This window comes from Xenopus laevis, chromosome 1S (assembly GCF_017654675.1).
Source record: "Xenopus laevis strain J_2021 chromosome 1S, Xenopus_laevis_v10.1, whole genome shotgun sequence".
NCBI lineage: Eukaryota > Metazoa > Chordata > Amphibia > Anura > Pipidae > Xenopus > Xenopus laevis.
Window position 1 is genome coordinate 70,411,716 of NC_054372.1, and position 16,442 is coordinate 70,428,157.

The 16,442-nt window shown below is 35.8% G+C and overlaps 1 protein-coding gene across 1 annotated transcript in view; it reads left to right on the top strand.

Moving 5' to 3' along the window:
- The window catches only part of gc.S (group-specific component (vitamin D binding protein) S homeolog), a 57,086-nt gene that overhangs the window by 29,506 nt on the left and 11,138 nt on the right, over nucleotides 1-16,442 (top strand). The window contains 6 exon segments of the mRNA NM_001094866.2: nucleotides 128-197; nucleotides 9,019-9,151; nucleotides 10,047-10,258; nucleotides 11,293-11,425; nucleotides 14,314-14,408; nucleotides 14,672-14,801. Coding sequence (NP_001088335.1) covers nucleotides 128-197; nucleotides 9,019-9,151; nucleotides 10,047-10,258; nucleotides 11,293-11,425; nucleotides 14,314-14,408; nucleotides 14,672-14,801 — 773 coding nt within the window.

Below are 16,442 nucleotides of genomic sequence, written 5' to 3' on the forward strand. Positions count from 1 at the left end.
TAATATGTTGTTTCAGTCAACCTGTCTGCATTTGTAGTCCTAATGTCAAAGTAATTATTCTGACTTTTTCAAATAAGAATAAAACTTATTAAGCTACCACTCTGATGAATTATTATTTTGTTTATAGGTAAACCATACCAAAAGGATAAAGTATGCCAAGAATTACAGATATTGGGAAAAGACAAGTTTTCTTCAATGTAAGTTTAGTTAACTTTATTAATAGAATTTTATATTACATACACATATGGGATCTATTATCTGATATGTTTAGGTCTTTATATATCATGGGACACCATGCCTTAATGAAGAAATAAACCCTAAAATGGCTAATTATTTAGACGCTTCTAGCAGATTAAAAATAAAATAGAGCCAAGAAACTTGCAATTAGCAAGAAATAGCAATGTTAGCATGACTTTAGAATCAATTTCTGCAAAATTGACCCTAACTACAAAGAAATGAAGAATGACATTCTATATAGTAAAAGTTAACTGAAAATTCAACCATCCTTCAATAAAAAATTCATAAATTGCTATAAATAGTATTTTACATAAACTGTTCATTAGTATGGGCATTGGCAGTGGAGATAGGTAGGGCCATTGCAAGATTGTAGTAGATAATGCAGTAAACCTAAAAAAGCACCAAAAAAACTCACAATTAGCAAGAAATACTGATGCAAACATGCTGTATTCTTACGTTTGGGTACATACAAATGCTTTTGAAATGCTCAGTCAATTCTCAGTTTTACAAAACTGTTCTTTTTGCACATTGCACCTACTGTACACATGCAAATGATTTGCAATTTGTGTGGTTCTCAATAATAATTTTAATTTTATTATTATTACATTTTAAAAGATGTTAAATATTAAAAAAAAAACAAAGTGTTCACATGTATGATACAATCCTAGTTATAATCATTTATATCCAAAATTACAAATAATTAATTAGAGAGATAAAACCATAGTTCATTAACGTAAATACTAAAGAAATGATGTTAAAGAAAAATAATTATAATGGAAAAAAATTCTCTCTGATAGAAGCAATTCAGTTCTTTCATTTTCTTCAGTTCTTTGTTTTTATAATTGGTAGACTAGCCAACCACTTTTTAAATGTTGCGTGAATAATACAATTTTGTTAAGAATCTTTTGAGAACCAAGCACTTGCACCATCTTCACAAACCGAACAGAAATTTTACTAAAGCTTTTAAGTAATTAGCTTGTACTGATTCTAGTTGGATGAACCTATCTCTGTATACTATTTTAACAGGGTATAGCTAAAAGTGTAACATTCATATAGGGATGAATCATGCTAGATTCCGAAGTTCTTTATCTGCACTTCATCATGCATTATAGTTTGTTATGTTGTATACCTAAAACTGTAAAAACGTTTTAAAGAATGAATGAAAATGAAAATGAAGAGGACCTCATGAAACCATTGTGTAATTTGTGCTATAAACTTTCAGTGCATATATCACCTGCTGGTATTTTGTGTTCTATTGAATGCTAGACACTACAGCATGTCTAACAACTCACCTAGATGAACTTAAGGAGATATAAACTAATCATCAGATGATTATGAATAGTGCAGACACAATAAACTCAATTCAAGAGGTTATTGATATTGTTCCTTTTACAATTAATATTGTTTGTGGTATGACAGAAAGTGAAACCCATGTTCCTAAGGGGCTTGATAAACATTATATTACACAAAATATTACACAAAATACACTTTTTTCTCTTTAGTCTTGTTTACACAGATACTGTACATACTGTATATATGATGCCCAAATGGGTTTGGGACTCATTCATTATTGTCCCATGACCCCTTGGCTGAGATTTTGTATAATATTATATGAAATTAGATTTTTGATATCAAACTGTATTCCTTAAACAGAAAGGCAAGTGTTTAATGGTATGAGCCGAGTGCAAAAATTACAGGTTTCCAAGCAAAATACACATCGATTATTGGGATTTTTTTTTAACTTGTTTGTAAATTTTGAAAAGTTGAATACGTTTAAAAGAGCGCACTTATGTAAAGATTTTTCTACAAGTGTGCATATATATTTACAAATATGGTATAAGGATAAAGATTTTGTTTTGATATATTTAATTTTGATATATTTTTGATATATTTTGAGATACATTTTAAGCTGTTTGCACATAAGCTAATATGCAGGATATAAAGCAGATAAAAAACAAAATAAACTACTGCAGACCATATAGTTCAGCTAGAAATGACCATATTGCTTTGAAGTTAAGGGGGCAGTTCACCTTCATAAAACTTATTACGCCACCGATAATGATGACTGTCATTTACTTTTTCTGGTGAGCATGCCCTCAAGCTGCCCTAAGAATATACATCACAAAACCAGTGTAAAACAGAATAATCTGGGTCAGATTTTTTTTTTTAAAATGAATAACATGGGAAGTTTGCTCTTTGAAATTGCAAACAGATTTTAGTCACCTTTTTAACATGTATTGCCTCACTCTATATTAATTTATATAAGTGTATAGCTACTGTAATTTAACTTCTTACAAAACAAGTTTATTCAAATAATACTTGTTTCCACCTCTCTAAACACAGAGCCATAGCATACAGGTGAAAATTCAAGTGTACAAAAGCATGTATTTTCATATTCATGCAGCAAATGTAAAAAGTAAATTGTTACTTATTTTTCGCATGACAGATTATCTGCAAAGGAATTTCATTTCCATTCTTTCCTGTCAAATGATGCTGAATTTGTTATTATAATGATTTTTGCAAGTAGAAAAGCTAGTAGTTTACTGATGTAAAAATTCAATAATGATAAACAGCAATGGTCTAACCCTTTCTGTGTCAATCCCAATGGTTTAAAAGCTAGTCATAGAAAAGAAGTTATCCTGTGGAAAAAACAAACATCTTTGAGTTGGGAGAAGTAAAATAGGAAAGTTTTGCACTCTGCCCCAGCTCTACTTTGGGTTATATTTTATTACCTTCAAGAAAAGTGAAAGTAGCAACTATTTGTACTAATATGCTTGTCCCTTAAAGGAAAACTATACCCCCCAAACAATACAGGTCTCTATAAAAAGATATTGCATAAAACAGCTCATATGTAAAACCCTGCTTCATGTAAATAAACCATTTTCATAATAATATACTTTTCTAGTAGTATGTGCCATTGGGTAATAATAAATAGAAAATTGCCATTTTAAAAAATAAGGGCCGCCCCCTGGGATCGTAGGATTCACTGTACTCACAAACATACCAACAAACCATACATGTTAGGTCACATGAGCCAATTAACAGACAGAGTTGGGTCTTATGTGTCTTTTGCTTCCACACTTCTTCCTAGAGTTGTAGTATTTCTGGTCAGGTGATCTCTGAGACAGCATAGAGACCATCACAAAATGGTGGCTCAAGGCAAGAGATGTAAAAGGGCAATATTTACTTAAATATATATTCCAGTTTGGTAAGATTCTTTAATATGCCACTTAATATGATATGAACTATCTGTTGCTCAAGTGTTCATTTTGGGGGTATAGTTTTCCTTTAAATGACAGCTATGGTAGCTATTCAACACAGAATCCACATATCCTTCCCACTTATACAAATTAACTTCTGTCCCTAAGGCCAATGCCTGTGAGGCCAGTCCAAAGAGAGGAAGCTTGGAGCAGTTGGAAGGTTGTTTAGGATAAGATTTGGTGTAAAAATTGATTTTACATCCTATATATTTTTATATTTGAACACTGGAATATGAATAGGAGAAGGCCTGATTATAAAGATAAGTAATACAGTATCATAAAAGGTTACAATAAGAGCAAATGTTTGGGGCTGCTGTGGTTAATGACTGCCATATGAAAAGATGTTGAATAATTAGGAAAATTATTCAAATAATTCAGACTCTTAAAAAAATGAATAAAAAAAAAAATTCTTACTTACATAGTTACATAGTTAAATCGGGTTGAAAAAAGACAAAGTTCATCAAGTTCAACCCCACCAGATGAAAGCCCAGCATCCACACACACCCCTCCATACTTTCACATAAATTATATATACCCATATCTATATTAACTATATAGTTTAGTATCACAATAGCCTTTGATATTCTGTCTGTCCAAAAAATTATCCAAGCCATTCTTAAAGGCATTAACTAATCTTCTTTTCTGCATACTATTTGTTATCATATTGATTTTTATGGTTTATTGTGAAAACCAAATAAAATATTTCAAACACATAAAGGCATTTACTGAATCAGCCATCACAACATCACCTGGCAGTGCATTCCACAACCTCACTGTCCTGACTGTGAAGAACCCCTTACGTTGCTTCAAATGAAAGTTCTTTTCTTCTAGTCTGAAGGGGTGGCACCTGGTACGGTGATCCACTTTATGGGTAAAAAGGTCCCCTGCTATTTGTCTATAATGTCCTCTAATGTACTTGTAAAGTGTAATCATGTCCACTCACAAGCACCTTCTTTCCAGAGAAAACAGACCCAACCTTGACAGTCTACCTTTATAATTTAAGTCTTCCATCCCTCTAACCAGTTTAGTTGCACGTCTCTGCACTCTCTCCAGCTCATTTATATCCCTCTTAAGGACTGGAGTCCAGAACTGCACTGCATACTCCAGATGAGGCCTTACCAGGGACCTATAAAGAGGCATAATTATGTTTTCATCCCTTGAGTTAATGCCCTTTTTTTATGGAAGACAGAACTTTATTTGCTTTAGTAGCCACATAATGACACTGCCCAGAATTAGACAACTTGTTATCTACAAAAACCCCTAGATCCTTCTCATTTAAGGAAACTCCCAACACACTGCCATTTAATGTATAACTTGCATTTATATTATTTTTGCCAAAGTGCATAACCTTGCATTTATCAACATTGAACCTCATTTTCCAGTTTGCTGCCCAGTTTCCCAACTTAGACAAATCACTCTGCAAAGTGGCAGCATCCTGCATGGAACCTATAGTTCTGCACAATTTAGTATCATCTGCAAAAATAGAAACAGTACTTTCAATGCACACCTCCAGGTCATTAATAAACAAGTTGAAAAGCAAGGGACCTAGTACAGAGCACACTGGTTCAATTAGAAAATGTTCCTTTTACCACCACTCTTTGTAGTCTATCTTTTAGCCAGTTCTCTATGTAGGTACAAATACTATGTTCCAGGCCACCATTCCTTAATTTAACCAGTAACCTTTTGTGTGGCACTGTATCAAATGCTTTAGCAAAGTCTAAGTAAATCACATCCACTGCCATCCCAGAATCGAGGTCCCTGCTTACCTTCTCATAAAAAGAAAGTAAGTTAGTCTGGCAAGCTCTATTACGTATAAAATCATGCTGGCACACACTCATAGTATTATGATTTGCTATAAAGTCCAGTAACTTATCCTTTATTAACCCTTCAAAAAGCTTTCCTACCACTGACGCCAGACTAACTGGCCTATAGTTTTGAGAACGGGATCCTTTTTTGAATAGAGGCACCACATTAGCAATTTGCCAGTCTCTCGGCACTATGCCAGACCTCAATGAATCCTGAAAAATTAAGTAAAGAGGTTTGGCAATCACAGAGCTTAGCTCCCTAAGTACCCTGGGATGAATACCATCTGGCCCCGAGCCTTTGTTAATCTTAACATGTTCTAGTCTCTTTTGAATTTCCTCATGTGTGAACCATGCATCATTAGTTGTATTACTAGAATTGGAACTATTAAGAAGGAAACCTTCATGAACTGGTTCCTCATTTGTGTAGACAGAAGAAAAATATGAATTTAGAATCTACGCTTTTATTTTGTTTTCATCAACCAGCTAACCCCCCTCTGATACTAAAGGTCCCACCCCTTCCTGCTTCATTTTTTTACTATTAACATATTTAAAAAATAATTTTGGATTCTTTTTACTGCTTGCTGCAATATCCTTTTCCATATAAATTTTAGCTTGCCTTATAGCTTCTTTACATGATTTATTAGCTTATTTGTACCTTATAAATGATTCAGCTGTCCCAGCTAACTTGAAAGCCTTAAAAGCACGTCTTTTCTTACCCACCTCAACACCAACGCTTCTATTGAGCCAAAAAGGTGTTGCTTTGCAACGTCGTTCCTTGCTTACAAGGGGAATATACTGACATGTATATTTATTAAGCAGCATTTTAAAGACTTCCCATTTTCGTTCCGTGTTTAACCCTGTGAAAAACATTTCCCACTTAATATGTTGCAGAGATGCCCTTATACTGTCAAAGTTTGCACATCTGAAATTTAGTGTTTCAGTTACTCCCTTATAGAATTGCTTCTGCAACAGAATCTCAAAGGAGACCATGTTATGATCACTATTCCCTAAATGCTCATCCACACAAATGCTAGAGATGAGTTCAATATTATTAGTTATTACAATGTCCAAAAGTGAGTTATTCCTAGTAGGTTCTTGAACGAGCCAGAATAAAAAATTTTCATTCAGCATATTTACAAACCTACTAGCTTTTTCTGTCTTGGCAACCCCATTACCCCAGTCAATGTCTGGATAATTGAAGTCACCCATAGCAACAACTTGACCCAGCTGTGAAGCCACTTGTATCTGCAAGAGTAGCTGGGTTTTATACTAGACACTTATACGAGGTGGTTTATAGCATACACCAATGATAATTCTCTTTGTAACCTTTTGCCCAGTCAAAATCTCTACCCAGAGGGATTCTACACCCTCACCAGTACCAGCTATGGCTTTAATTCAGGCTGTACATACAAACACAATCCTCCACCCTTTTTTATCCCGCTGTCTCTCCTAAAAAGGGTGTCAATTCACAGTCCAGTCACATGTTTCATCCCACCAGGTCTCACTGATACCAATTATATTATAATTTTGAGAGCATGCAATTAATTCTAGGTCTCCCATTTTATCTGACAAACTCCATGCATTTGCCAGCATACAGCGTAGGTTACTACTTTTAATTTTGAAATTTGCATTACCTAGGGGAGAATTATATGTTAATTTAGCATTATTCTGTTTTCCTTGTAACAGAGGGACCTCCTTAGCTGGTAAACTGTATGCCCCCCTCACTCCTCCCCCATGACCCCTTACTAACCCCACTGCCCCGTCTACCCTAGCTTCCCCATAATTCTTTATCTCACCGCCCCCCTTGCCTAGTTTAAACACTCCTCCAACCTCTTAGCCATTCTTTCCCCTAGCACAGTGGACCCCCTTCCATTGAGGTGCAAACCGTCACGACTGTATAGGTTGTACCCCAAGGAAAAATCAGCCCAGTGCTCTAGGAACCCAAACCCTTCCTTTCTACACCAAAGACTTGAGCCATTGAGTTTTTCCCCTTTAAAACTTGACCAGAAAAATATGAGGCTTCATAAATAGGCCCACAAATACTTAGGTATGCATCTTTTGCATTGTATAAATACAAACTAGTGCTCTGCTAAATTTATTCACGTCTATTGGACATTCCCCAGCATACAAAATACCCCAGTAAAAGGCTTGCCATGATATGAACTTGAAAGTGAATGGTGTTCCTGTAGGCTGTCTGTCAAATCAGAATTACACAGAGGTCACTAATTCTCAATTTTCCTTATTGAAGATTTAGGCAGTGAACACTGTGTATTATTCCCAACCACGATAAGCAATATTGAGCAGGGTGGTTGGTGTCTACGGAAAATGTTGGCAGACACCTCTGCTGCCAATGCTACATGACAGCATGCTTGGATTGCTTCTAAATGAGACACTAAAGTTATTTTGTCCCCCCCCCACTGAGGTAGATTTATCAAAGAGTGAAGTTAGAGATCTCCACAGTCCGCAGAGTGAAATACCGCCTCTCTCCATTCATTTCTATGGAATTTTTAAAGGCTTATTTATCATATGGTAAACTTTCACTATTACCCTTTGATAAATATGCCTATACAAAAAGCCCATAGAAATGAATGGAGAAAGGCGGTATTTCACTCTGTGGACTGTGGAGATCTCTAACTTCTCTCTTTGATAAATCTATCCCATAGAGCCATGCTATTGATCTGTCATTTTAGAGTCCTAGGGGTTTACATATTTATCAAAAAGTGAAGTCAGAGATCACCACAGTCCGCTAGAGTCAAATACCGCCTCTCTCCATTCATTTCTATGGGATTTTAAAGGTGTATTTATCAAAGGGTAAACTTTCACTGTGCTTATCTCTAACTTCCCTCTTTGGTAAATATACCCCCTACTTTGATTAGAGACAGAATTCTCATTGTTGCAGCAAGTAATGCTACCCTGTAGCCCAAAATTATTTAAGTGCCTGCTCAGTAGTTTTAATAGGAAACATCTATAGAATTTTTCAACAGCTTTCTGTGGGAGTGATATGTGGGGAAGAAGGTGCCTAGAGTATAAATTATGATAAATATGTATCAAATCAACCCAACTGTTGTTTTATCAGCCTGTTTGACTTCATTGTTTGTTTGCCATGCTGCTGTGTTGCTTCCCAATAAAATGATTGCGTTATCTTAAACCTATGCTTCTCTTCTCTCCCTGTGATTCATATATTCAGAACTCAAAACCCCTAATTCCCTTCAGTGTTTAGTTTAAGACAGATAAAAACATACCAGTTCTTCCATTAACTACTATATGGCTTTTGTTCCTTTTAAGTATTTTTACACATATCTGGAACATTCTCTGTCATTTAGGGGGTCATTTAGACTGACAATCCAGCAATTTAGGTAGATGAATAATTAATGGTACAGGTGTAAAATGACCAACATTTAGCAGAAAGCAAGCCGGTGGCATTTCTTATCTTCATGCTGTTCTGGTGATCAGCGTAAAGAGAACACATAGGTGGCCATACACATGTACAGCCCTAGTACAGTATCTGACCATTTGTCCCATACATCTTTGAGTCAGAGTATTATTTGGGTCAACCTCTGTGAGGCCCTCTGTACACATATCTTGGTCAATAAAATCCCTTTTTGTAATGCTTTTGTATTTGTGTAGTTAATGAAAAATACTTTGGATGAGTTTTCTTCTTTTATGGTAGCTCTGTTTTCCAAATAACATGAGTTGTAAATCTTTATTCATTTTAGAGCTCTCATCATGAACAGCAGGAAGTATTCCAATGCAACTTTTGAAGAAATAGGCCATTTAGTGACGGCAATAGTCTCTCTTGCAGAAACCTGCTGTGCTAAAGAAGCTGCTGCTGATTGCTATGACAAAAAGGTACCTTACTGCTTAGAATATTGTATTGAATTGATGCTTGCAAAAAATATTGTTCTATTGATCTAAAACATAACTTTTCCATTACTACACCTCTGAAGCTGCTGTTCTTTACAAACAAAGGTAGGTCAATAAGCCAGTGACAAGCAAGAACTAGGATATTGATAAATTAATTTACAATGTAGCATTTACAGTACTTAGCTTTCAGTATGAACTAAATACTATCATTTTCCCCTGACATTTACAGTAACCTAAATAAATATGAAATTGTGTGATATATATTGGATATACCATGGCTCTGGAAATCACCTACTGGGGCTTTGGTTGTTTTTTTTTAGTACAGATGGGTTCATTTAGGTAAAAAAAAAAACATCTTTCATATCATATTGTATATCTGGGCCTTTTCATATACATAGGGAAAATAATTTAATGTATTTCAAATTCATAAATCATTTTATTATGGAGAAAAACTTTGCATGTCCCTAACTGTCATCTTTTAACATAATATTATTTAGTGGTCTAAATATTTTTCTAGTATTTAGTGGTCTAAAAATGGATATGGCCTTTTTTCCAACCATAAATATATTTAACACTTCACTAATTGCACTTACACAATGTCTACAATGTGACTTTAATCAGTATAAAAAGACAGGTAATACAGTTAAGCCTCTGGAAGGTTTCTGCAATTTCCACATTTATTCAGTGACAATTATTCAGTATATCTGTTGGACCATACTATACCCTATCAGTGTTAAGGGTTCTCACATAGCTTATAGATTCCCTTTTGTACAAACCTGAATCCCAGTGACTCACTGACCAAGGGAACTAAAGTTCGAATTGTATTTGGTTATAATGCTGTAACCAATTTGTTAGATATATATTTTTTTTTTCTATAAAGGCAAATGCTTTGTCTGCTCAGTCTTGTGACCCAAAGTCTCCATTTCCAAAACATCCTGGTGTTGAACGATGTTGTGTTCACAAAGGTTTAGAGAGAAAGCTGTGCTTAGCAGATCTGAAGCAGCCTCCAAAAGAGTTTCCAACATACACTGAACCATCCAATGAAAAGTTGTGTGAATCTTTCAAAGAAAACGCTCAAGTGTTTTCATCCAGGCAAGTACAGAATTAATATTCTACTCCATTAATGTTTTTGGATGTGCTATGTGGCAACACTGGGAAGGTGACACACTGGACATCTGTAAGCTGATTGCAACTACTATACCTGAGCTTGGGTGTACCATCCTTGCATTCAAGGACATGACACTACGTCCACCATAAACACATACATCTCTTCTGATAAGAATAACAACTGAGGGTTTCCAGTCATCTTGTTTTTTTTTTATTTTATCACTGTGAAACATTGCACATGTTGAACTGTTGATTCCAGTTATACCAGGGACTGGTATTTTTTTACCATAATGTTAGCCTATAGTAAGTACTAGGAATCCAAAGTTCAAATAGGTCAGCGCTAATAAAAGCTCAGGGGAAAAAATAAAATAAAAAAAGGGAAAATAGATAATCTAGTGTAGTATTTACTTAGAGTTGTAGTTCCACAACCTCATATGGTCCTCATATGACCTATTTGAACTTTGGATTCCTGCTTTTTCACTCAAGGAAACGAGGACTGTTGGGTCAGAAAACAAGGAAAAATCTCAGAAACTTTGGTCATACAAAAAATAATTTTATTATTTTTTGGTTTGCAGTAGCCTCTAGTACTACCTGACCAGACTTTTAGTGGTGGTCTGATTTCTTTTGCTAGTAATTTTTCAATACTAACATTTTCAAGGTTTTCATATCTTCTTGCACATTGCGTTTTTTTCCCCCTTTGTGCTTTTGAGATTTAAATCTTTTAATAAATTACATGGCATGGTATCTAAAACCTCTAAAAACCACAATTTCATAAATGGGCTTCTTAAAACATGTGCCATCAGTTAAAATTGGTTATGCACACAAAGTACAGTAAAACAATTACAAAAGGTGCTGGTGCCTTACAAATAGATTACAAAATGTACAGCATATTCTTCTCATCTGAAACAATTTTTTCAGATGAATATCTATATCCCTCAAGGCTTACGAGAGGTACATAATCAGATAATCAGAATATAATTACAGATTTTATTAATGCAAATATTTTTCTGTTTTTGTAGATTTCTCTATGATTACTCTAGCAATTATGCTCAAACTCCTTTCCTTGTGGTGGTAAATTCCACTGAAAAATATTTAAAGATGATAATAGAATGCTGCACTAAACCAAGACAAACACAATGCTTTCTGAAACAGGTCTGTACACTTACATTTGATCCTATGTACTGCAATAATATGCTATAAGATTTTGGGCCGGTACCAATATAGTTGATACAATTAAGTTTTCTTATAGGAACATAAGCACATTATTAAATATATTAGTCTGGAAAAAAAATCTAAAACTGTGCACACAAATATCTTTTGCACAGCAGCTCTATGTTAATCCTAAACATCTATCCTAAATCCCTACTGCCTGCTTATACTTTAAAAAGGTAAAAAGTAACATGACCATTGTAGAACCTAATAAATGAAGTTAGTATGGCAATAAAAGTTTTGAGTTTATGAAGGCAATGTCTGCACTGGCATTAAAGAACTCATTAAAGGTATCACTGTGCAGCATGCTTTTGTCCCATGAACAGCCCATGCAATGGGCACCCTTTCCAGCCTGAAGTCAAAGACCAAATGTAGTTCTAGAAGCTGGAGTGATCCCTGCCATGCCCCTCCCCTTTTTGGATTTGTGATTTGTAGATGTCCCACCAAAAAGTGTATTCTGTTTATTTCTTTATTACAATCAAACACTGTGGTCAATATAATCAAGAACCAATGAACATAGTTTACTATAGTCGATGAAATCAGGATGGAACCAATGAACATAGTTTTTGCAATGCCCCCCGCTCACCCCGCTGCCATAGCAGCATCCTTACCAACTTACCCACAACCAGAATTCCACACTCTTTCGCGGGAGGGCGGGATGCTTGCCAGAGTGTGTTAATGGAGCTGTAGTCCCCTATCTGTTGAATGTATTGGTGCCTCAGGGTAAGGTGCCTGGGAGGTAAGGCTGAGTGAAGCCATTCGCTACTACTTGCAGAGCATTTGGGTGGCCGGCATTGTGGTGGCCCATTCACTTAGTGGAGTAACTGGTTAGGTAATCATTCCCATGTGGTTGATGTTATGTTACAGTTACATGTTTATGTTAATTTGATTAATAAAGCTGTGACCTTTAAACTCCATTCTGGGCTCCAGTTGTCATTATTGCAAACACTATGTTATATGGGGATGAGCTGAAAGGGTAAGACCTTAATGCTGCCTGGGTCAAGTATGAATCAGAACCTAAGTACTTATGAAAATCAGTATCAACAGGGCAAATTTGTGTTGGTTCGTACCACAGCAACATGGAAAAGAAAATTATAAATGACTGTAGTATATTCTATGTTCATCTTATGTCATGCATAATTAACGGTATACAGGTAAGAGATGCATTATCCAAAAAAAACTGAGCTAAAAATACAGAGCAGCACAACAGGTGTACCCAGACACCATCTTCTGTCCATTACTAAATTATTAGGGGTTATTTATTAAAGGGGAACTATCGCGAAAATTTATATTTAATGTAAGCTTCATCATAGTGCTTTCTAAATACAATCAATTAAAAATTCTGTACTTTTTCTGAAATAATCAAGTTTATCTTCACTATTCCTCTCTCAGCATCTGTTTCTCTTCATTCTGTCTTCATGCAGGATATGGGTTTCGGATATTCATTGACAGTTAGATCCAATATATATTATTGGGGGCTCATTTTGCCTAGAAGATATACTAGAGCTCACTCTATTAAAATCACCAGAAATCCTGTCTCTCTACATACAGGATTTGTGCAAAAGGCAGTTATTTTGTTGGATTTGTAGAGTGAGCTCTAATACATTTGCTAGGAAAGGAAGCCCCCTATAAGATTTATTGGATGTAACTGTCAATGAATATCTGACACCCAAATGCTGCATGAAGAGAGAATACCATTTATTAAGAGAGAAAAAAAAGTACTCCAACTCAGACCTGCCGAGAACATGTACAGTAAAAGTCAATGACAAGATGTTGTTTTGCTGGGTTTCTGAAAAAACATAGCTTTCAGTTGATTTTACAGAAAAATTATAGGTTTCAGGTGCAAAATCCTAAAAAATTGTACAATTCTTTTCTTGTACAATTTTTTCTAATATTTCATTGTGACTTTTTCCGCACAAGAAAGATTTGTAAAAATTATGATAAATAGGGGGGAAAGTCCATGCGGATTTGGTCGGAGTAGTTTCCAGAAAATTATGACATTTCAGATTTTGATACATAACCCCCCTAAGTGACTCAGCGTTAACACACACCGTGCAGGCTCATGTGCAATTGAAGCTATTCAGGAATCCACTTCAACTGCGCATGCGCCTGCATGGTCCGGGTCACCAAAGAGACAGAAGATGGAGTCTGGGAACTCCGCTGTGCTACTCTGCGTTTTTAGCTCAGGTTTTCAAACAGAGGCACTTTTTTACATAATAGACTGTACAGGAAGGAAGAGATGGGGGAGGGTGATGGAGGCAAGTGGAAGGTGGCTTTTGTATCTACGGGGCTTTAGTTCTCCTTTAAGGCACCAGTTATGATATCTGTCATAGCATCCTTTTTAAGACATCAATGCAAGATGATGGAGAATTTTCTAGAGGGGGTCAAACTATGACAGTGCAGGATGATTAAACCCATTAACAGGCCATTGCCTAGGCATTCCTTAGACATCTTGTCCAGGGAGAGGAGGAAAGTGTCAAAGGCAGTAGGAGCAGAACAGGTCAGCACAACTGGATAGTGGAAGTGCAGATAGTTAGAACTAGTTTTAGAGATCTGGCAAACAACCATTGAGCAAGAAAATATGTCTGTTTGGAACATCAAAATCTCCATATCAGAAAAGTATAGCATAAATTCAGTTTACAGTATACACTATGTACATTCAGAAACAGAAGGCCAGCAGATACAGTACATTAGGGCTTCACTGTTTGTTAATGGTTCTTTAGCATGCCTACTGTATGTATCACTTTATATGGAATTTGCTCTTATAGTTGACCTGCTATAGTTGTCTTGTCTGCATGCTTTTAATATTTAAACTTGTTTCTCACATTTAGAGACTTCAGATCAGACCAGTTCACTTACTGACCGTGATGTCTAATAGACTGTGTGGACGCTATAACAGTTACGGAGAGGAAAATTTTAAAATTGGGTAAAAGGATATGCTTATATTTTCATTTATTTATTTGCCATTTTAAAAGATTTAACAAGGAATACAAAGAATCCAAAATTTTAGGATTCAGCCAAATACTGAATCCACCAAAAAATGCCAAACTGAATCCAGGACCAAGGATTTGGCTGAATTCCAAACCAAATTTGGGATTTGGTGCATCCCTAGTTTTAACTGATCTCTACTTTGTTGAGTTTTTTTTGGTGTTTATATCATGCCTTGCTTGTGAATATTTTTCTTCTTAGTGCATCAATAAGATTAAGCCAAAAAATACCATCAGCAGAGCTGAAAGAGGTGATGCCTTTGGTTGAACAGTGTGGAAAGATCCTTGCTAAGTGCTGCAATACCTTAACTGATGACTGCATGGAGAATGAGGTGCAATTTTCTACTGTTTTCTTCATGGCCATTTGCTATGATAAATTGTTGGTCAGCAAGTATCCCATACCAGATACTTTAAATAGGTGTCCTATTCTTAGCAATGTTTCAATTGGTCTACATATTTAGCTTTCAAATTAGGTCACTGGCCCCAACAGCCAAAACACTATCGCTCTGTGAAGTCACAAGAGCAGCCAAAACACTATTGCTCTGTGAAGTCACAATTTTATTGTTATTGTTACTTTTTATGACTTACCTTCACATCCAGATAATATCCTATACATACCAACTTCAAAGTCTCTTAGAATATCAATATCAAGGCTGGAGTGACTGGATGTCTAACATAACAGAACAGAACTTCCTACTTTGTAGTTTACTAACTCTGAGTTAGTCAGCGACTTTAAGGGGGGCCACATGGGACATAACTGTTCAGTGAATTTGCAATTGATCCTTAGCATGCAGCTCAGATTCAAATACAAACAGTTATGACCCATGTGTCCTCCAGTTTAGTCAATGATTGGTAGTGATGGGCAAAAAAATTTGCCTGGCACAAAATAACAACGAATTCCCGCGTTTCGCAGCCGGCGAATACATTCACGAATCTCCCGCGAAAATTCACCGGCGCCACTTTCCGATTTTCAAGATTTTTTTTGAAAACATTGAAATTGCTAGATTTTTTCGTGAAAACGTACGAATTGCTCAAATTTTTCGTGAAAACGGCCAAATTTCACGATTTTTTCGTGAAGTTTCCGATTTCATGATTTTTCGGTGAAACGGGAGAGATTCACCTATCACTAATGATTGGTTACTGCCTGGTAACAGATCAGTGAAAACCAAGAGAGCTGCAAAGCAGGAAGTAGTATTCTGGCTATTATGTTAGACATCTAGTCACTCCAGCTTTTAAACATAAAATTTTTGGCTAACTAACTATATTGAAAACATTTTTTATTTTGCACAGCCTATCTGTTTAAACAGTTTTTATTTTTATGCGGAACAATTCCTTTAAGTCGGTTTAAATTCTACTATATCTTTAAAAATACACTCATATTAAAATACACCTTTTTACTAAGACCCTTACCATTGTCTTAGGCCAATGTAATGTAACAGCAGCATATTTAGTAGCCAATGGTCCTATATGCACTGCTTCCTATTCTCTTTACCAACCAGGTACAACCACCCAAGAGAATACAAGATTAATGTCATCTTGTTTAGGGCCATACATTAAATGGTGGGCTACTATTGCTATTGAAAAAACAACAAACTGGAAAAACTAAAATTGGAAGTGGCACACACACTACTGCTTGAGGCAAGGCTTTCACTTTCTCATGACAGGAGAAGCCCTGAGTAGAAGTCCGACATAGATAGATATTCCAAGTGAGGGGTTGCACAGGAGTGTCTAACTAGTGACATGGGGATGCTAGCCATGAAAAGAAGGACTATGCAATTAAAGTAACCCATCTTTTTTCTCGACTTACTTTGCCCTTAAATACTTTGGTAAGAATATATAGGACTAGGTGTAGCTATTAGTGGCTTCTATAAATGCTTCTCCATAGCTACAGTATAATACAGCTGCTGCTACACTGTGATTTAACTAACTGCATAGAAGGCTGGGCTGCTTTTCTGGGTGAAAGGGGATCAGCA